This window comes from Lineus longissimus, chromosome 1 (assembly GCF_910592395.1).
Source record: "Lineus longissimus chromosome 1, tnLinLong1.2, whole genome shotgun sequence".
Taxonomy (NCBI): Eukaryota; Metazoa; Nemertea; class Pilidiophora; order Heteronemertea; family Lineidae; genus Lineus; species Lineus longissimus.
In genome coordinates this window covers 6,799,693-6,821,148 of record NC_088308.1, presented here as the reverse complement: position 1 = coordinate 6,821,148, position 21,456 = coordinate 6,799,693, and the positions used below count along the sequence as shown (strand labels likewise).

The following is a 21,456-nucleotide window of genomic DNA, read 5'->3' as shown; positions in this document are numbered from 1 at the left end:
CAGGTGGTTATATTGGACAGAAAAGGTTAATCTGTCGATTAACTCTCAGATGATTTAGCTAATCTTTAAATATAAGAATATTTAACTACCAGCCTAATTATCAGGATAGCAGGAAAAAATAAGGTACGTTACTTCCTCTTGAGGATAGTCGAGTTAGCCTAGTCGAGTGAAAAATGTTGCTGGAAGTTTTTGGTGTGATTTTTGCCATGAACCATCTTCACTTGAGCAGAGATTGCCGTAGATAGCGCAGATGGATAACGACAATAAAATGCTAAGATTTGTAGGTCTTTCCATGATGGAGTGGACTCCGGGAAGCGTAATGTAGCCCCATTGATAGAGGATGCAAGGACGAGATTATGATGGAAGGGGAAAATCGTTTTTCGGTAATATAAGACGGATGGGGAAAGGAAAAAAGACTATGATACGAGGCGATTTATTAATAGGGTTTAGTGTCCGGTAATGAGAATGCTATTGATCTGCGATCATCCTGTTATACTTAGTATTTCGTGATGGCTAGAGTAGAAAATGATGGAGTAGGATTGTCTTTGATTTAGGTCCCAGGACGAACATTAACTACCTATTCCATAACTGAAGATTGAGTATAGTCGCTGTTGATACTGTCCAAGTTTCAAGTCTGGTATTAAGGGAATATAATAAAAGACATGGCTACACTGTCACACTGTTTGCTTCGTCTTAGAAGCAATAGAGTGTTTTCGTAACATTCCAGAGGCAATTAAGAGCACCGATATAATAGCTCGTTATTTTTCTTATGACAGAAGAAAATGTTGCAGCTTTTCTGATTGATCATTCCGTTAGTTATAACTGCACTATTACTCAACTGACGCGGCCTTAGTGGCATGACTGGGTGTCAAGAGGTAAATTCACATCTAGGTATATGAGTTGGGCAGTGTAATGGAGGAGGGCCCGCAATAAAACATAGTTTTTGGACAATTACACATTTTTTTTGCGCTTTTATGCTGACCTGGGCCTGTCTTAAAGCACTTAACAGCAAATGTCACTATCAAGTGACCACAAAGACACTGAGGCATTAGAGAGCTAGCTGCAGCTAATTTGGTGCTTATGCACTTGAGCTCGTGCTAAGTACAAAATGTAAGCGAACCGGGACTAATTCGAACCGAAGACCTTTGGATTGTTTGAAGTCCAACAGGCACTGTAACCCATCCCGAGATACACTACAGGTTTTTGATACTCCTATCTTGTTTAAAATATCGAGAGGCGGAGTATATTGAAAACAATTTGTGCCAGGATGACCGTATTAACCATGCGCCGCGACCTGACTGAGTTAACAACTTCGTGAAACGACATGAACCTTGCAGCCGAATTTACAGTTGCCTCGTTTTAAAATTTGATACATATCAACATTTCACCCGCCATAGTCTTCGAATATCGAACTTTATATCTCAAAATAACATTCGGGCCATGCGTACTGACAACATTCCGTGTCGATTGTCTCAATCTAACTATCATCAAAATATCAAGACCCGGAGATGGTATTCAGGAGGTTAATTATTTCGAAGTAATGTGTTAATTAGCAAACAAATTGAAGGCCATGATTACCCACATTGTTGACCTGATGAAATATCATTCTTTAAAATAACATCACGCCTGTTTTTGATGCTTGGCAATATGTTTTGTTAGCCTGGAACTATCTGATCTTTTCGGTGCTTCTACGGAATGTATTCGACCAAAAAATACGGTCCCATCGGAAGAGTAGTGATACTTGTCCGGGAGCGATGTAGAGGACAGTAATGACGACTGCGAGATCGGGAGCAACACTCATCAACGAAGCAAGAAGTGGCAAAAGTGTTGTCCTGGACCAAAGTATTATCGAATGATTGCTGTTACCTCAGGTCATTATACCTCAACCAAAATGACAAGCAAATTATCATCAATTTTCCACCAACTTGTTACTACCCTACGTTTTACGAAAATTACACCAAGGTAGACACATGATGGGAAAGAATACTTTTCAATAAGGGCGGCCCAATAAAACGGGCCCCATACTTCCGGCGCCATCTCGAGACCGAAACTCCTTCAACATTACGGGTAGATGGGGAATCTTTCTGGAAGATTAATGAGATCGAGATTATCTGGATTCGGTTCAGTAGTTTTTCCTCCACTGTGTGCAGCGCATGGTTTTACCAAGCTGAGATGATCTTATCATCACGGCGGACCGAAATACTTGCTGTCGCGTTTATAGGTTCCGTGGCATCATTTTTCTTCTGAACTAAAGCTTCCCCAACGACCCGTCATTCCGAACACGAGACATAATTCGCATCTGAGTGGTACTGGAAATCATTTCCTATTCATTTCTGGTCACCTATTGTTACTGGCAGCATCTGGCAGCAACCACAAAAATAATCTTGACAGGACAAGAGCACACCCATCACAACTGCACTCCCACCAGCAAAGACACCTTGAAACTGTTCGATCAGTTTATTACCTTCGATTTGTCATGTCTGTCCCTTATTTCATAAACCAAACCAACCTGACGCGAACCATCAAAGGAAAAACGGAAATGTTAATAAAAAATTGTCGCATTTTGTGGTGGAACGCGATACCTTCTCAAAACATTAAAGGCTCCTTTTATACTTGGCGTCTACAGCTTCCGGTGTAAAACGGCAATGGCAGATGCAAAATCGAACGCCATTTGATGCACGAATTCGTGACCTTGTCTAGTGACAAAGGAATCTTCTCTCCTTCGAACTTCAATTTGTGTAGATATGCACTGAATATAATTTTCAACATTGCCGTTGTGTAAAAATAGATATACAAGATACATGTACTTCAAATACCGAGTTGTAGCAAAGGTGCATGCATGATAACTCCACTATACGGTATTGTGTATAACTGCATTCCTATTTTCATTACCCACGATTAAATAGGAAGGGGCACTTACATTTAACACTTTTGCGATTTTCTTACGTTACTGCCTTTACATGCATGGTGCAATACTAGGGGCTCCACCCGAGGAGCCAATTGTCTAATGCTGGGTATTATAAAGTAGGTCTACTACTAGTATCTAAATTATTTTGTTAGGCCTACACTTCTCTCAAAGTATCTGATCTATTCATTAGCCATATCACTGCTGTTTCCCGGCAAAAATCGCTACCAATCAGAGAGTAATATACCTGGGACCTATATTCCCAGGACTACTATTACTGCTACACTAGTGTCGGCCATTCCAGTGCCTATAAATATTAAACAGGCCTTCCGGTAAATAGGCTGGATACTTGCAATTTAACTGCACGAATAGGCCAAAAGAACCGACCATTAATGACATGTATGATATCAAATGTGGTTTTGGAAATTTCTACAAAATCCTTCATCATAATGTACTGGAAGACAGCCAAATGCCCTGTACAATGTATAGCGTTCGGAGACATGTTATAAACTAACTCTTCTATTAAATTTTTATCATAAAATGTCTCCAAGACATGCTCAGTATCAAGTAAAGAAACAATATAATGTTATTTCTTGCAAAACATCCCAGGAAAAGCAAGAATTCGGGTCGAATATTTATTGCCCCAAGTCGGTTCTGATCCAAGAAATGGCGTCCGATCGAGCAACTTATGTGCTTGTAGTGCCCAATTAAAATCGCGATTGGTTCTTCTCAGCGGCCAAATATACCTTAGATATTTTTGTCTATGATGAAATATAGACTCTAATTTCAGAATAATGTAAATAAGTGTCGATTCCCTAGAATTTTCTGTCATAATTCGTTAATTTTTTAATGAAACCTAAAAATATTTTCAAACATTTTTCATATGTGTCTAACTTCAACTTGTATTTTCTCATCAATGAATAATCATTTTTGTAATTTGATACTTTCGTATGATAGGGTAGACTCTTCTTTAATAATTTCAATCGACGTTTTTGTAAATCATTACGCACAAAGCAGACAAAATTGACTTCTATAAAAACATACTAACACATAACTATTAATTCACCATTGACCAGCGGAACGCCGCGTACGCCAATTGCGCTGCTTTCGTTTACGTCCGCAATTCGGGCGATTGTGTGTATAAACGCGCGTTTCGCTCGCTCTCGATACATTCAACTAATTTTATCGTTCGGACGCTGTTAAGTTTCACAGGAATCAAGATGTCTGATGCTGCCGCAGTCGCTGCTCCCAAGTCGCCAGCCAAGAAGGCTGTGAAGGCAAAGAAACCAGCCAAGCCTTCTCTCCATCCGAAATGCGCTGTCATGATTGTCGAGGCCGTCAAAGAGCTGAAGGAAAAGAAGGGGTCGTCAAGGTTTGCCATCAAGAAGTACATCGCAGCCAACTACAGCGGAGTCGACATTGAGAAGCTGAACAAGCGCATCAACGTTGCTCTTGCTGCTGCAACTCAGGAGGGAGGTGCTCTCGTCGCCGTCAAGGGAAGCTACAAGCTCAGTGCAACCGCCAAGAAGCCAGCACCGAAACCCAAGGTCGCGAAGAAACCAGCTGCCAAGAAACCAGCTGCCAAGAAACCAGCTACAAAGAAACCAGCTGCAAAGAAGCCTGCTGCCAAAAAGCCAGCGGCCAAGAAGACTCCAAAGAAGTCTCCAAAGAAAGCCAAGGCCGCTAAACCAAAGGCTGCTGCCAAGAAACCTGCTGCTGCGAAGAGTCCCCAAAAAAAGGTTGCCAAGAAACCAGCTGCTGCCAAGAAACCTGCCGCAAAACCGAAGGCCAAGAAGCCTGCCACCAAAAAAGCTGCCAAAGCCAAGAAGGCGTAAGCTGCTCTCGCCGAAGTAATAACCAGGCTTCCATCCCCAAAGGCCCTTATCAGGGCCACCCCAAGTATTTCAAAAGAGATCAATCTTTCACATTTTTGTATCGCTTGTCAATAATTGGAAAAGTGTTTGAAATCACTGTACCCCTTTTCGTACTGCATCAATCACAACCCTGTCTCTAGTATCTTGACCACCAAGGTTTTTGCATCTTAATACCTTGGCATAATGGGCCCATTTAACCTGGTTTCTGCTCCCGCACAAAACACCGAATACACAATAGACTGCAGTGATATAGCCGTACATCCATCTCCCACAGTCACCGGACTGGTAAAACTGATCAAAAACTGTAGGACATTGACCTTGTTATAGTAAAACCCCTGGGCCCTACATCTTTGTCAATTGCTACATCTTCGAGAGAAGATCATAATCTCAAACTCAGAAGAATTTTTTTCATTGATCATTTTCGCCGACACCCCTCCTATCCCAACCTGCCTATCCCCATACGTCGTTTTAATTGTCTTTGCTTTAAACATGCTCCTTAAAAACCGCTCACATTGACAGATATGAGCAGTGGCGCCAGCCCATTAAAATACTTGGTTTTGAACCCTCCTCCCTCCGCTTAATCAATCTTCTCAACGTCATATGGCCGAGCACATCCAAGTTCCATCTTTAATGCCTCTCTCTCTGCAAACTTCAGATAAACCTTTGCTCTCAGTTGTGGTTCGTGCACTTTACCGTCGTCCCATCCGATCCTCTGTCCACGTGTCTCTATAAGATACAAAAACCTTTGTGGCCAGGATGCTCAGATCTGCACATGACGGCTTAGCCCTTTGAACCTATGATACAAATAACTAAACCGATCAATTTTTTTTCTCTTCAGAGAACCGATCCGTCTTCCTCCGAAGATTTGTTTTTGGAAAGAGTTATATATCCAGAGGAAAATATAGGTAAGTGCCCCGAGGATACACTCTTTCACTTCTGATAAGTGGGTTTAGTGGCCAAATTTACGCCTTGTCACTACCATTGTCGCCAGTCCGAGAGGCACTAGCGTTGTAAAGATGGGGGAATACCTGTCTCGACGTCCCATTGAAAATAAGACTCCATCCACGCCTCTTCAATTCGTCCACGTATCGCATCATATTAAGTTGCACTCGTAACAAGAAGATAAACACTAGCAAATGATTAAAGCATTGCACGGGTCCTTCCCGTCTCGTGAGAGTCTCACGATGAGTCGTCGACACACCCAGCCATTATTACTGTTTACTCCGGAAGGTTCTGCCTTTGCCTCCAGCAAGATCAGTCTCGGGTTTGGCGTTCCTGAAAGATCCAGGGGACGATGATGAGATCGCTTCCGGCGTAGACAGTTTCACGTCAGATGAGACTTTTCACGTAATGGATTGCAACGCAACCGAGCCAGTAACTGGGACTTAACTCAATGTTACAATGAGGATATGTAATAGGTTTAATAAGGGTGAGGGATCGGACTAAGCGTAATTTCAAAACGAACCGACCGTTTCAAACAATGTATTAGAGTAAAAATGAACCAATATTCCACATGGGCATTATCAATCAACATCTCAGAGTTTCCAATGCATCCATATTTGCATAGTTTCCATCCATACTTGCATATATTCGACTGGACTGCAAAGTCGCCCACTCCTTGTAAAAATATATTCTTTTACCAAAGCGCTACTATACATCTCTTAGAAAACTTTCGTAGATACGAAAGGATTGCATCTGCGCCACAATGTTTCGTTAAGAAAAGGGGTTGCCAAATATAGCAACTTCAAGCGCAATGGTTATGTGCAATGTCCCCCAGCTGGCATTATCTCTTCTTATTTCCGCTAATGGACCTACACTATGTTTGCATAAGAGTTCCAGACAAACCTCCTCTCGAGTTAAGAAAAAATCGTACATAAATCTGCAAAACGTCGCTTCAGGCGTTGGCGCCCACTCGTCAAAGTTCTCAAGGTAATATTTGGCTCTGCAGAGTCTTTCGACTCTGATTCAGCGAAGCCGCTGATTGTGTAAACTGACACCTTTTGTTCTGTGCGTTTGTTCAGTGCAAACTTCTTTCACCCCCATAACGAATTTTTCCTGAAATAATTTTCTAGACGGAAAATATTGTGTTGCGGACGTTCATCAATGGATCCGACGAATAACACTGGTTTTATCTGTTGCATTTTTTAGGTGTCACCGATATTGATATAATCGAAGGCGATATAAAATATTCCAGGGTGAGTACATGCCTTTTTACTTGTAGTTATTGCCCCATGCTTTAAAATATTCGAACGAACAAGTTGTACGCCGTCGGCCTAATAGTGTGGCGGTCGATACGATCGCCAAACCATTAACCTTTTGATGCTTTGTTGAAGAGTTTGTGAATTGTGTAGCTCGTCATAAATCCATTAAACATTGCACTATCATAACATTTTACCGACCTTAAGAAATAACAGATAGATATCTAATGGTTGTCATACATGAATATCTGTCTGTTCTGTTTGCCTTCAATTTTTAAAAGCTAACCGCGGCACTTTTGAAAAAATCGATATCTGCATGGTATTGATGTTTTGACAAATACGTTTTCAACTGCGAGCCAGTCACAATAATCGGTTTTCACGTTGAGGTCTATTCGAAATATCTGAACATAAATGCCTCGCTAAAAATATTTTGATTGAAGCGTTTAAAAAGTTCCAGGTTATCGATTTTGTTTCAGAGAAGAAATGCAGTTAAAGACCATAATAGTTTATGGACAACACGAATCATTCCATTTGAGATTAACCCCAATACATTTAGTAAGTAAAGCTATTCTTCATTGTACCATTTCTATCAATTGCGTTAATCGGAGGCCCCCAATGGCGGTACGCATCTGGTGATTGGGCGGCGGCTCTCTTCGTTATGGAATAGGAGACAGCCCCCAAGGGTAGGGCTGGCGTTAACTCAACTGACTGAGTTTATTTCGAACACCAGACCCTGTTATAATTTATTGAACGTTTGCTTTGAATGAAATCAAAAACATGTGGCGTGATAATTCGCAAAAAGTTAGTCTGCGACATGGTTTTACCGACAGTCTCTTGCGATAATTAAGGGATGACCATCAGGGCGAGAGGACCAACTAAGGCGATAGGAGCACACCGTTCGTTTCATTACTGGTTGATGCTGTCTCATAGTCCATTTTACATTATCAGCTCCCTCGGATGTGACACAAATCCAAAATGCCATTAGAGAGATAGAGACCCGAACGTGCGTGAGGTTCAAGTTACGCCACAATGAACCGGATTACATCATCTTTCAAATACGGGACAGGTAAGTGTGAGTGGAAAATACAATTTTTTAAAGACCCACCCTCCCCTTTAAATTGTGGAGAAAAACAGATCTGCTTGCCATTTCATGCTTGAGTACCACATGTATAGGATCACATAGTACATTATGCAATGCATTACGTGCTATGCACAAGAAAGCTGCATGCACATGTACCTGGATGAGTTGTCGCAAACCGACCGGTTTCAGATTCCTCCTAATAAAATGAATTGCACACCGAACCAGTGGCTCGATGTATCGTGAAAGAATAAGGCATGGTTCTGAAGAGACCAAGCGCCTTTAATATATAAATGTACCTATATAAGACATTCAAAGCGCTTCACAGAATCTTTTGTCTCCAACAGCTGTGATTGTGCTGCCACGCCGTCCTCTGCCATAAAAAATATCATTATGGTCACTTTAAAAGGCATTGCTGCACTTTATTCACCATTTGCCTGCTTGTGTCAGAGGTAATGCGAACTCGAAGGGTATCATTTCGTCGCAGGTGCATTTATCACCCGTCGTATACCAGTTAGAATGAGCTCGATGTACCCTTATGAGTTATCATTCAAGGTGACAAGGACAAGCCTTATCAAATTGTTCTTATCGGAAGGGAAATCCTCATATAACCAGGGACGGAACCAGGTCGATTAACGGTTACTCGTAAAGATAATTTTAATTTTCCTTCAAGCAAATGAAAACTATGTCTTTAAAAAAATCATAACTACCTTTTGAGGTACATGTAGATGACTAGTAGGTGACTACGTTTTTGTATATACAAAACTTCGATAAAATTACCTGCCCTCGATATACCTTCTCCCATTAGTCCTATTGAACACGTTCGATTCATTAACCTCACTAAATATTGCCAAGAGACCGCATTCAGAGTTGCATTGTGACAAGATACGATGCAATCAACGGAGAATTGTCAACCGCGACTGGGAATTGTTGTCGGCGGCTACAAGGACTCACTGCGAGACCTATGTTTTCCCCTATCCGGTATTGACACTTTCTCCATCCTTGCACTGGTCTCTAGGCAGAAGGCATAATCAGAAATCAGTTGTGCTAATTGCCTTGATCTTATTTTCAAAGCCTTGGAAGCTAAATGAAAAGCCATGACGAAAAATAGCCCTTTTTGATATTGATATGATGACGGCGCCATTAAAAATGAAGCAGAATCTCTGACTCGGAGCTTATTTAATTTTAAAACAGAGTAGCTACAGTAAGGATAACACCATCTGTTCTCTGTTCATCTGTTCTCTCGGCTGGACTCACGTTTACTGGAGATGGTCTATTGTTTCACCACCAGTAAATGTGATTCAAAATAACACTAACGTCATACGGTAGTGTTATTTTGTAAAAAAACCCGCCTGTATGACTGAATTACAGTAAGGATAATGACTTTTAATGCAGCTGTACCAGTGACATAGGACGAATGGGAGGGCCGCAGACGATAGACCTGCATTTCAGCTGCATGATGAAAGGATACATCATCCACGAGATAATGCACGCCATGGGATTCTGGCACGAGCACGCGCGGCCCGATAGGGACGACTACGTGGAAGTCATGTGGGGAAACATCCTCGATGGTAAGAGCCAAACCTATATGGCGCAAATGATAAGGCGGTGTCTTCAGCAAGACTCAACTATCCATCTGCCAGCAACTGTTAGCGGCCCGATCTTTTGTTCCGACCATTTCCGAGCAGTGATCGGAGGACACACGAAGGTTGCCGAATGTATACACCAGCTGTTTATCATCATTATCTTTAGCCTAATCTCTTAATCTTATGTGACCAGCAACCTGTTTTATTTTAAATCAACAGTGTAATCCACTGCTTAGAAAGCTTCAATATCTGGCAACGTGCGCTGCATTGCAATTAGTGTTGAAATTAATCATTCTTTAATCCGAACTTTAATATTTGGTACGTTCGGTTGTGTTAGTCTTTTTAAACACCTTTAGTAAGTAAGGATGATATATTTTTTATGCAACGAAACTGCAAGCGCGTACCATCAATGACAATTCCCTGCCTTTTTCGTGATTCTATCCCCTGTCGTCTCTCGTCGAAAATACCGGAACGATGATAACTGAGCAATAGGGTATAGGGCTGGGAAAAATAGGACATGCATTTGCATTACAGGCACCTACATCTTCCACTTTCAGGGTTGGAATACAACTTCGAGAAGAAAGACCCCAGCGAAGTGATTTTCCCCGGTGCCTATGACTACGGCTCCATCATGCATTACAAGACAAACAACTTCGCCAAAGATCGATCGCAGCCCACGCTGAAACCCCTGCAGTCTACGAACGCCTGGATAGGACAGCGGATCGGCCTCAGCCCCCTCGACGCCTGGAAAATAAATACGGTCTATAAATGTAGTAAGTGTCTGATGAAATAATTGTTAATGAAGGTTACACTACTTTATCTAAGCGCCTCGCAAACGAGATTCGTTGCAGAGAAAAATTCGATGCTACTCGTTCATGGCTAGTATCATTTCATGAACCGCGCCATAGTTGCGACCAGTGCTTATTGTTTTGACTCCGATTGTCTTCACGATCTGATGAAGTCTCTGTCGTTGTTCATTGTCATGCTTCACCTTCATCAAGCCGTCCGGCATGTTCCGGTCACCGGAACTTGCAATCGTAGACAAGACTGCTACGGCTTAAAATGGCTAGCGGAATTTGAGATTGCCGCTGTAATTTGAGAATCACACGTTTTTTCATTTCCTTTCTTGCTTACTGTTTGTTTGTAATCGTTTGACGTTCGTTTTTGCCCGATCGGGAATTCGTATAACATGCACAGTATTTGTTTTGCTTTCCTGGGCCACTGAGTTGCTCACTTGGCATTAGAGACAAACTCCAGCGCTAGCCCAACTGAGCGTTATCTCCTTCAGTAAATTTCATTAGTAGCAATAGGACGTAACACCAACGTTACTACTGAAGCCGATTGAGTAACCAGGCCTGGCAATGCAGCAGTCAATTTAAAATGTGTACCGCCTTGGTCAGGCGATCGACACTTGGGCCACATTTTGCATTTATATCTGGGGCCAGGATTCAACACAAATTCACTAAGGACTTTAATTAAAGTCGCCTCTAAACTAATTGTGGCGACCCAAGACCATGCGGGAGTACAAGGTTAACATTGACAGCTGAAAGTTCACCATGCATTATATTTTAAAACTATTCGTGTTTGTTCTCCAGATAACACAGCTTGCCCCCACCCTGGTACCCCAGCCCACGGTATTCTGCTCGCCACTGACTTGTCTATAGGACAAAATGTCTCCTACCACTGCAAACCCGGTTACACGTTAATAGGGGGCGCTATGAGATTCTGTCAAGATATAGAGAAGTGGACAGGGAGCCTCCCAGAATGTATAGGTAGGTACACTAGCTCCGAGCTAAGCTATGAACACAATGAGTCAATCTAAGGCAAATAAGGTGGTCAAGGTTTATCAGTTCTGTCCAAATATCAATCACGCCACGTGCGGATCTGAAGCCTCAATGTCAGCTATCGGTTTTTGAAACTACTTCTCCAGATTTTGACATAATCTTCCTGTCTCCATTTGATTGCAGGTGGGGTTCTGCATTACTGTAACTTTGACCATCCAGACTTGTGCGGGTGGACACAGAGTAAGAATGACATGTTGGACTGGACATGGAACAGTGGTGGCACAAAAACAAAGGACACTGGACCTGTATCTGATCATACCTTTTCACATGGATCGGTTGGTGAGTGATCAACATTCGAAGATACAAGATTAGTTATCAACTTTACATATAAGCCTACACCGGCTCGCCACGTCTGCGACGCCGGACGCAGACCAACCCGATTAATTTACATGTGGTCGTCGCCATACTGGAGAAGCCAGTTTGCCAACGCCAACACCAGTTTCTAAGTTCAACCAGGGGAGCCTTTGTCTTGACATCTGGTCGCCATGAATGTAAAAACGATAACGACTCCATCTGAGAGAAATTCGTGACTCCACTGAGAGTAAGACTTGATGAATTTCATGATCGATACAGTTGTCCCTGCATCATGGCTAAATAGTGACTTTTTTCCTTAGGACACTACCTCTACCTGGAAACCTCAAGTCCATTCGTGACCGGTGACAGTGCTCGCGTGATGTCCCCTTCGATTTTGGCACCAAATGTACCAATTTGTCTACGGTAAGAGCGTCAAATGTTTATTTTGATCGTGACGAGTCTTGGTGTTGAAGTGCCATATCATCAAACATCACAGGCTGTACCCTTCGCGGAAATATATCGCCTAAGACCTTGAGCCAGTCATTTTGACTTGAATTGTCACTGAACAGTAAATTTTTCGTTTTCAGGTATTTCTACAGCATGTTTGGCAAGGGAATGGGGACGATGAACATATACTACCTGCAGAAAAACACTATTCAGATGATAAAGACGATATCTGGCAATCATGGAGAAGGGTGGAAGGAAGATAAGATCTTACTCAACGTCAGGCCAAAATCCGAGTTCCAGGTAGGCAGACTAAAACAACTATGCGAGGGCGGAGCAAACACTACGACCTGGCGATTACTGTTGTCGTCATGATCAAGTGCAGGGAAAAGGGAACGCTGAGCCGAGAGACATATGGCGAAGGTTGTCGTCTTTATCTCGGAACATGACGCCTTATAGTAGATAATTTCTTCTACTTTCAAATTCAAGTTTAGATTTTAAAATCTCTATTCTTAATTCTAGATAATCTTCGAAGGTGTCAAGGGTGCCAATTGGACGAGTGACATGGCTATAGACGATATCATAGTCGGAGATTGCTCTTTGATATCACTGCCATCGGCATATGATTCAACACAAAGTAACGGACCAGGTAATTTATTACTTAGAAAAAAGACATTGTGTTGAGAGCAGAGGGAAATCATTAGGTCTATGAACGATATTGGTCGATTAGTAATGTAAAGTCAAGGAGGAGGAAGCCGGCAACACCTGAGGAAACTTATACACTGTCGAAGAGAGTCGCTCTCTCTGCATAACGTGACCGACCGGGAATCGAACCCGGGAGCTCAGAGATAACAGGCGCTGAAGACAAAAATAACCATATCGGTGGTGAAAGCTAAAGTTTAGTTTGCATTTTACAGGTACTAGGTACATTGGAACATGCAACTTCAACGAGGGTTCTTGCGGGTTTAGACAAGACACGACAGACAACTTTGACTGGGAATTGCGCACGGGAGGGACTACCACCGACAGCGCCATATGTGACCGTGATGACTGCCAAAATGGTGAGTAGTCCTAGGATTAAAACGTGACCCATTTCCTCGAATTTATAAAGGAACAACCTGGTCACCAGCACAGATCAAATACTGATCACACATGTTGTAGTTATCAGTTGTGGTGCTCGGAAGTCGGCGAACAGTTCACTTCATAAGAAAGACTACCGGTGCTTGAACAAGAACGTGTTTTTCGCGTCACGCTTGGCATTTCTACAATGTAGTTAAAAGCAGATATCACCACTTGTTGTTGTTTCTCTCGAATTCTCGCAAAGTAAAGCAGATGTCACCACAAGTGTATCTTTGGCTTGCCTTTCTCCCTCTTGTCGGAACCCGTTCTGGTAATGCACAAATCGGCGTTGGCGCTGCATTACTTAGAAGTGTCAAATCTTGTTCAACAACTTGCCTTTTAGCTTTTGGCCTCATCTGTAGAACAGAATGACCAGTCAACATATCAAATATACATTTAAATGATATTCCTCCTTCTTAATTTTAGGAAAATATTTGCACATCGATACCTCAAAGCATCATGCAGCGACAGTGGCTCGAATTATCTCGCCTATGTATAGGGTAAGCTATTTCCAAATTCCTTATCTCCGATGAAATGTTGTCCAAAAGTTCGTGTAGATCACACAAAGTGCTGACTTATCCAGGTTTATAGATTTTTAATGCATTCTCTGCAGTGCAATAATGCATGATGCATTATGAAAACCTTGACCTGAGACGCTCAAGGACCTACTCATACGACCAATCGTTGGAAAAAGGCTGTATCAGCAATTCTGTTGATGTCATATATTTCTCCATGATTGATTGCGTAATGTTAATTTATCTTATATCTCAAAATTTCTGGTCCTTTGTTAGAGTTGGGTGCACGTTTTGAACCAACAAACTACGAAAACTGAAGAAATAAAATCTTCTCCATATTCACAATACCTTTTTAATAGTTCACAGCGTCACAGCATTGGCTGAGATTAAAAGCTTTATAACATGACCAAGACACACATATGCACTTGGTAGAAAAACTGTTTCCGCATGAAAGCACTTTAAAAAATTTGAACTCTGTTAAATCCGAGAGTTAAGGAAGTTAAAGTAATACCTCCGTGCGCACCATTATGCGATCAGATTGCGCTTCGGTATTGCCTTTAGCTTTCATTAATATCAAATGACTTGGGGACCGTCTCCTAATAGACAAAGCTGTGGACTTGTATTTTCAAATCAGAGAAGATCTGGTTAGAAGTTATGAAAGGCCGCGGATCGACTACTAGAATCAAAGAATCCAAGATGGCATTTTACTCGAATAATCAATGGCCATGGTAGAGCTCGCGGCCTGTCCCGTGGCCTGTAAAGATGCGTTATTTAAAAAAATGATGGCTTGTGCGTCATTTTGTGCTACTTTTATGCTTTCCAGACTCAAAATGCCGGTACAAAATGTATTTCGTTTTACTACCTGATCCAAGGCAGTGATTTAGGAGGTCTAGCGTTGTACGTGATAGAGGGAACTGGGAATCCGTATGAGGTGTGGAGCCAGGTGGCTGACTCTACGAAAAACTGGGCACTTGCCATGGTCGAGGTCAGGCCCTCTGTAAAATTCATGGTGAGTGAAATAGCACAAAAATCATTTCTAAACATTTCGAAGGAAGGCGGAAATGAGGGCAATAGTTAGCGATGAGAGGAAGCGGCACTGAGCGACATTCACTTAACTGCAGTCAAACTGTATCCAAATTGTAGAGCATTTCATAAAAAAATGTGAGATACATATTTGGGTAAAAACGTGCTGTAAAAAAGTCAGGGAGTGCAACACTAACAGCATGTCAATTCTGAGAAAAACATTAAAAAACTACCATTGCCGGGAAATGCGACAAATGCCTGTTACATGATACCAAGCCAGGCAACTGATCTGTTTTTCATCTTAAAGGAAATTTGTAGATGCGGAAAAAAGAAGCTATTATCGGTAGCAAAGGCGTCAGGTTCCTGAGAAGCTTAAAAAGCTGTATCTTTAACGATGCAGACAGCTAAAAGGCTCTGTATATATTTGAACATGAGGCTGACTTGTATGGCTATTATAGGGATGAAACATCCCATCTGATTTGGGCCAAAAATACCTTTCCGTCCGTCTACTAGTTCCTAGTTAGGCATACGTCAAATCTTCTTTGTCTTCGTTTGTAGCTCTCAATGCAACCTCTACACCAACCCTTGGAGGGGGTGGTACAGGTTTCATACATGTATTTCAAATTGACATCTGCATCATAAGTTTCATTCTCAAATTTGAAAAAAGGATACCGTCCTTTAAGGAACAAGACGACAACAAAGAGTCTTCTATATCTTCTAAAGGGCGTCACGGCCCGCGTATACCAAAAAATCTGTAATCCACGTAAAAACTTAGCTAAATCGTTTACATTCTAGATTATGTTCGAAGGGGAAATACGAAAAGGTTACATCGGCGATCTAGCCATTGATGATATCAAGATTCTCGATGGCCCATGCCCATATAAGGCGACAGTGATGCCAATCCCGAAGCCAGGCATTGACGAGATGGACTGTAACTTCGATACGAATGGTTGCGGTTGGACATATCCCCTTGGCTCCCAAAATGCATGGATTAGGAACAGTGGGAATACGGCCACCCCGAAAACTGGACCACCTTATGATCACACTACAGGAAACGGTGAGTGAAGATCGGTACCCAATCTACTTAACAGATGGCAGAGCAAAGTGATTCGATTGGTCTACTACTCGCCGTTGCTGATTGGTCGAGAGAAGTTTAAACTTCTCTCAACCAAAAAAGTGAGAGTATGCATGCACTGTTCAAAAATGGCATTAAAATGACGTTTTCGTTAAAATGAAATATGGTTAAAACTTTCTCCTTTCAAACTAACTTAAGGTCGACTTTCTCCTTCTATTTCAGGCCACTACATTTACATAGAATCTTCATTCAAAACACCGGGGACAGCATACACCCTGGTCTCGCCAACCGTACCTACAAACACAGAAGGATACTGTTTCAGTCTTTGGTACAACATGGAGGGGACGGATGTAGGAACATTGAGAATAATCATCAAAATATCTGGCATGGATGACGCGGTTATCTGGGAGAAAGTGGGAGAGCAGGGTAAGGGGTGGAAACAAGGCAGTGTGTTCATACCAGGGGTTAAGTACGATTACAAGGTAAATATAAGCTCAGTCCTTAAACCCTTTTCCTATAATACATGTTGATAAAAAATACTACCCTTTCATCAATAATGGGATACGTAGACAAATGACAAAACTGGCAAAACTATAAGCTCAGTTTATAATATTCAGCATGTTCTACTCAAAACAATTTCATTCCTCAAAGCTTTTGCAGGTTGGCTTCCAAATGTACTTTGACTCGTTAATTTCAAAATTAAGTGGCGAAAAATGTGTTTTTTCCAGCTTGCCATAATTGGGTTGGTTGGGAGCGGAAAACTCGGCGACATTGCTGTCGATGACGTCACCATACATCCGGGTCCATGTCCAGTGCAGTCGACATCGACATCGTCTACGTCAACGAATAGGAACTTGAAAAACGATATCGCGACGAGTTTAAAAAAAAGAACCGGCAGACGAAGAGGAAAAAATAAAAAGAGCAAAAGATGGCGATCAAGAAGAAGGAGTTCTAGTTATAACTTAAGACTCCAAAATTATCTAAGAACGTATTGGTGAGATACGACTCGCAGCTGGAGAATCCGGGACTGGTCATTTTAGTGCACTGACATGGTACTTCTGAACATTTGCCGTATTATTTCTGTGATATACCGGCGGACTTTGCCAGGTTGTGATTCGTCTATCCTGTATTCATTCGCACGAGAAATGATCACCCTCCGATCCGGACTCTTCGACTTGGTTTTTTTCGTTCGTTTCGTTTTGCATTTTGGACTTGCCGGCAGCTAGTCTGAACACGATGATACAAAGAGTCGGGATTGATGTATTTGCACTTATGGCGTTACTGCTTTTTGTTGACATGGTGCCTGGAAGGCTGGTCGTGTTGGTTTCTGTGGTCGTCATCACTTTTCGTTGATGACGAATGCAGATTTGCTCGGATCGTCATCAGTTTTTGTTAATCTCGAGGACAGAATAGTACGGTTTTATGAAGATTGGGAAGGGTGATATTTTGGCGGTAAGCTCGAAAAATGCACCGGAATGCCAAGGACATAGTATGGGGTTCTTTCCTATCAATAATAGGATTCTTTCCTGTCAATCAGTAAAGAAATGTTATATCAAGTATGGGGATTTGTATAGTACTGTACTGGAGAGGTATCAAGATGAAAAGCAGGAGCGGATATTTGGTCCGAGGGCTGACAACCATCGATGAAGGTCTAGTTCTTCTTGAGGATGACGAAGTAATATGTAGTCTCAACTCAATCTTGAATGCAAGGAGGTTGTCTTAGTAAGGGATAAGGGTTATTGATATTGGTATATGTCATCACGAATACATGACTGGGATTCAGGGTCACGCACGTTTTCCTGAAGAAAACGCTAGCTGATTTCAGAATGGTGCAGTCCGCTATTTCAATTTAGTTGTGTATGAAGCTACCTAAATCTGCCTTAAGACATTGGTAGTGTGATATATAAGATTTAACACAAAACAAACCCATTATTGGACATTTCGTCAGCCATGTTGGACAATTCTACCTCTTCAAGAAACGATTTAGTCATTAATACTTTGTTTTGCGTCATAAGTTCTAACCGACCCTGATAATAGAAGGGAAATATGACGGCCAACGATATAGAGCCATATATAATGGAATAACAAATAAAACAAGACTGACTGATCTGAGGAAAAGATCATTTACTTTGCTGTACAATGTGCTTGGATAAGACATGACGTATGTTGCGTGAGTTACAGAAAGTGGTGCATTTGAAAATATCGTGTATCGCCTCTGGCTGTTGTTTGCAACTCCAACTTTGTTCACTAGAATTTTTAAGTCTTAGGGCTACACGGTATTTTTCAAATACATGTACGCACAACTTCTAGTAGTGGGATGTAACTGACGCACATAATGTAGGTATCACATAACCGCGCGAGCTCAGACAATCCTGGTTACGAAGATGGCCAACGTACATCCGAAATACATATCGTCTAGAAACTGGATGTATTACATTGTATGTACAAATGACAGCTTGCAACATATCGGCCATTTCTGCAAGCTCCAAAGTCACGGCTCGTACCACTTATTGGCGTGTTTGTCATATACACGTATATACATGTATCGGCCCGGATGTGTTCCATCTATACCTGATCATATCTTTGTGTACATATGTGAGTAAATGTGACTGACAACCAGTAAAACCTGTAACCTGATGCCAAAATAGCATACCCAAGATGAGACTAGATTTTCTACGAACAACAGGGACAGTCAAGGATTCAACCGGTGTATTCTTCAATGTGGACGCTAACTCGACACGCCCTCGTGGATATCGGGAAAGACTGCACTCTCGCTGGAGGCGCATTCTTTATATCCGATCATAATCGCTTCCAGCCCCCCTCCCCTCCACACACACACAATCCTTGGGCAGACCGCTGAATCAAATTCAAGCGCCTTTAAAAACAGGACCTTTACACGCACACAAATACAACGTGACTTTTGCAGAAGCATTGCTTATCTTAGTCCACCGCACGCTTGTACACTGACCTAAAGGACAAGTTGGTCCCCACCGTCGAGTTGAAGGAGGAAAGATAAATGTAGGATGATATTGTTTTTAAAAAAATGACTCTCCTTTAAAAACAAGGGGAGCAACTTTGATACTAAACAGAGGCACAACTAAATTATCGAGAGTTAAGAAAGACTCAGAATTTGAAACACCGGAAATCCTGCTAATTATTTTGCTCTAAACTGGTGGCTCACATTTTCCTATTTCGGAAGTTAAAAATCAACTGTTGGGTTAAGAGATTATCACCGAGACGAACAGCCTCTGAATTCCTATGAAATATTAAAGGAAAGGCGTTTTGAATTGAGCTCCCTAGTGTCAGAATTTGGTACTAAATGGTATAGTATTGCTTCTACACACTTAGTCTTTATAAATTCTTGCTATGTGTGTGCATAATGTACACACATCATAGTTTTGATTCTGCACGGTTGCTGGCTCACCTGGAATCTCAAGGCAGGCACATTTTCTCATAGCTGGTGTCCTTTAATGCAATTAACTTTCCCTCACTTTGACGCCAAAATGTTGAAGATAGAAGTGGCATTGACAGAATAACTCCTCCCAACACTCTAATGAATTAAGGGTTTTTGAGGTTTATCGGCGAACACAAAGTTACAATCCACGTAGTATTTTTTGTAAAATCAAAACCACCTAAAGAGTCTCAAAAATAAGAGTTTATATCGCACTTGCTGAAAAACCTCTTCGGGGTGCGTTATTTGTCTTGGCTGACAACTCTTTTCTTTCAAAAGCTTCAAAACCTTTATTTCTTAAGAGTGAATATTGCAATCTTATACATATCACTACTTATCATCTTGGGACGGGTTATTTATTTTATTTATTGTTTGTTAACATTGTATATTTATTCATCTGCTGGTTGTAAATATTCTTCTATGAATAGAATAAATATAACCATTAACGTTGCAACCACGCCTCAGAATCCGTCTTTTTAGAGGAAGGCCTTCATCAGCAATACCATGAATTTTTCAGACGTCAGCAAACCTTCAATCCAGAAATATGCCTTATGACTCTCACTAAAATGAAACTTCAATGAAATATGTCACAAAAATTGAAACAACGAGTCTGCAAGAATCACGCCACTGGCCACCATAGCATCAAGGATTGGTGTAGGACGTTGTCCCGGACGAAGGTAATAACATCGCTGCATTCATCACTAAATTTGGGGTGACCTTTAATCGCTTGAGAACTATCTTTTTTTCTCATTCATGGAACAATTGTGTAATAATATTTTAGGTCAAAGCTATTTAATTTAGCTGATTCGGTGTAGTGCGCCTTGTGTGCAAATGATTTAAGGATAAGCTCGGCTATGATTTCCCCGTCGTTTATCGAAGCAGGCGTCGGCGAGTAATGACGCTATGATTCAGCAGATTTTCTAACCACCCGTCACATTTAAATAATAATATAATAATAATAATAATACGAGTCTTATATAGCGCAGTATCCAACCATCAACTGGCCGCTCAAAGCGCTTGAATGCAGTGGTTAGTTTGACTGCTGTTTTTAATCAATAAAGAAATCGTGACTGTTGTTTGATAGTGTGCAAGTATATGTAGCAGCTTGGCAGTACCATGGATTTCATGCTGATTTGATCTATAAGGTCATTTTTAAACGCGCTTCTAATATAATCTCCTATAGTCCCTGTTTTGTCAATATTTTTATCTATATGAATAAACCGATGAATCCGACAGCTGTTGTTATTTGGAAAGCCAGGATGGTAAATCTGTAGATATTATTTTTCTATAAATATCATGACAATAACGGTTGGAATCATAAATTATTATGAATCTGCAGCAGATTGGCCATGCTCACAATTATTTTCACACATGGTGTCCTGGGTACATTGATCAATGTCTTGTAATTAGGTACTGCTAAGAACCACCTGGAAGGGGGTATTTGCCTCCGCGTTACGAGTTGATTCGTTTTCCTCCCACTGCCAAGCTGCACCGAGAAAAAAGTACCTTTGCATCCATCGCAGACTGCATGGTTTTTTTCAACGTGTTGATACGTAGATTCAATCCATAGCTGAATTACTAGGAGATGTGGCAGTATGAACATGTACACACAAATCAAGCGAGGACATTTACTGTGATTCCAGAAGTGATTTTCGGAATCAAACGAAATTAACACTGACAATGTGTGTACCTAAGGTTAGTAGTTTGCTCTTGATCATAACTCCGTGATTATTTTTGCATTAACTCAAACATCTGGTTTTAGGTGCGTCTACAACTGAGCTTCAAAGATGTACTCTCAATCAGTTATTTAGAAACAAATATTACAAAATCTGTAAAAAATGTTAAATTTTGTGTATATAATATTCAGAATTTGTCTCGCGCTCATACTCGATTCATATTTGATTTGACTCACAAGCTCCTTGCCATATATATCTTGCATGGCGATCGACTCAGTTCCATGTGTGTCGTCATCATTCCCGGATGACGACGTCACAGCGGCTTGCATACATTTTGTTTTTCGCAATGTAACTTCGATGTAGCAATTTTGAAA

At 41.4% G+C, this 21,456-nt stretch overlaps 2 protein-coding genes across 2 annotated transcripts in view; both read left to right on the top strand.

The window, feature by feature from the left end:
* The window catches only part of LOC135487158 (MAM and LDL-receptor class A domain-containing protein 1-like), a 72,157-nt gene extending 52,303 nt beyond the window's left edge, over positions 1 to 19,854 (top strand). The window contains exons 2-18 of the mRNA XM_064770597.1: positions 5,618 to 5,684; positions 6,928 to 6,974; positions 7,454 to 7,532; positions 7,926 to 8,043; positions 9,451 to 9,626; positions 10,199 to 10,414; positions 11,237 to 11,413; positions 11,609 to 11,764; positions 12,100 to 12,202; positions 12,367 to 12,526; positions 12,746 to 12,872; positions 13,141 to 13,284; positions 13,769 to 13,842; positions 14,681 to 14,866; positions 15,676 to 15,937; positions 16,178 to 16,437; positions 16,684 to 19,854. Of these exons, the coding sequence (XP_064626667.1) occupies positions 5,618 to 5,684; positions 6,928 to 6,974; positions 7,454 to 7,532; positions 7,926 to 8,043; positions 9,451 to 9,626; positions 10,199 to 10,414; positions 11,237 to 11,413; positions 11,609 to 11,764; positions 12,100 to 12,202; positions 12,367 to 12,526; positions 12,746 to 12,872; positions 13,141 to 13,284; positions 13,769 to 13,842; positions 14,681 to 14,866; positions 15,676 to 15,937; positions 16,178 to 16,437; positions 16,684 to 16,953 (2,622 nt within the window). The 3' untranslated portion in view covers positions 16,954 to 19,854. The remainder of the gene's footprint in view (positions 1 to 5,617; positions 5,685 to 6,927; positions 6,975 to 7,453; positions 7,533 to 7,925; positions 8,044 to 9,450; positions 9,627 to 10,198; positions 10,415 to 11,236; positions 11,414 to 11,608; positions 11,765 to 12,099; positions 12,203 to 12,366; positions 12,527 to 12,745; positions 12,873 to 13,140; positions 13,285 to 13,768; positions 13,843 to 14,680; positions 14,867 to 15,675; positions 15,938 to 16,177; positions 16,438 to 16,683) is intronic.
* Positions 4,126 to 4,740, top strand: LOC135496541 (histone H1, orphon-like). Its single transcript, XM_064785904.1, has one exon. It carries the CDS (start codon positions 4,126 to 4,128, stop codon positions 4,738 to 4,740), a length of 615 nt encoding a protein of 204 aa, XP_064641974.1.
* Positions 19,855 to 21,456: the final 1,602 nt, after the last annotated feature.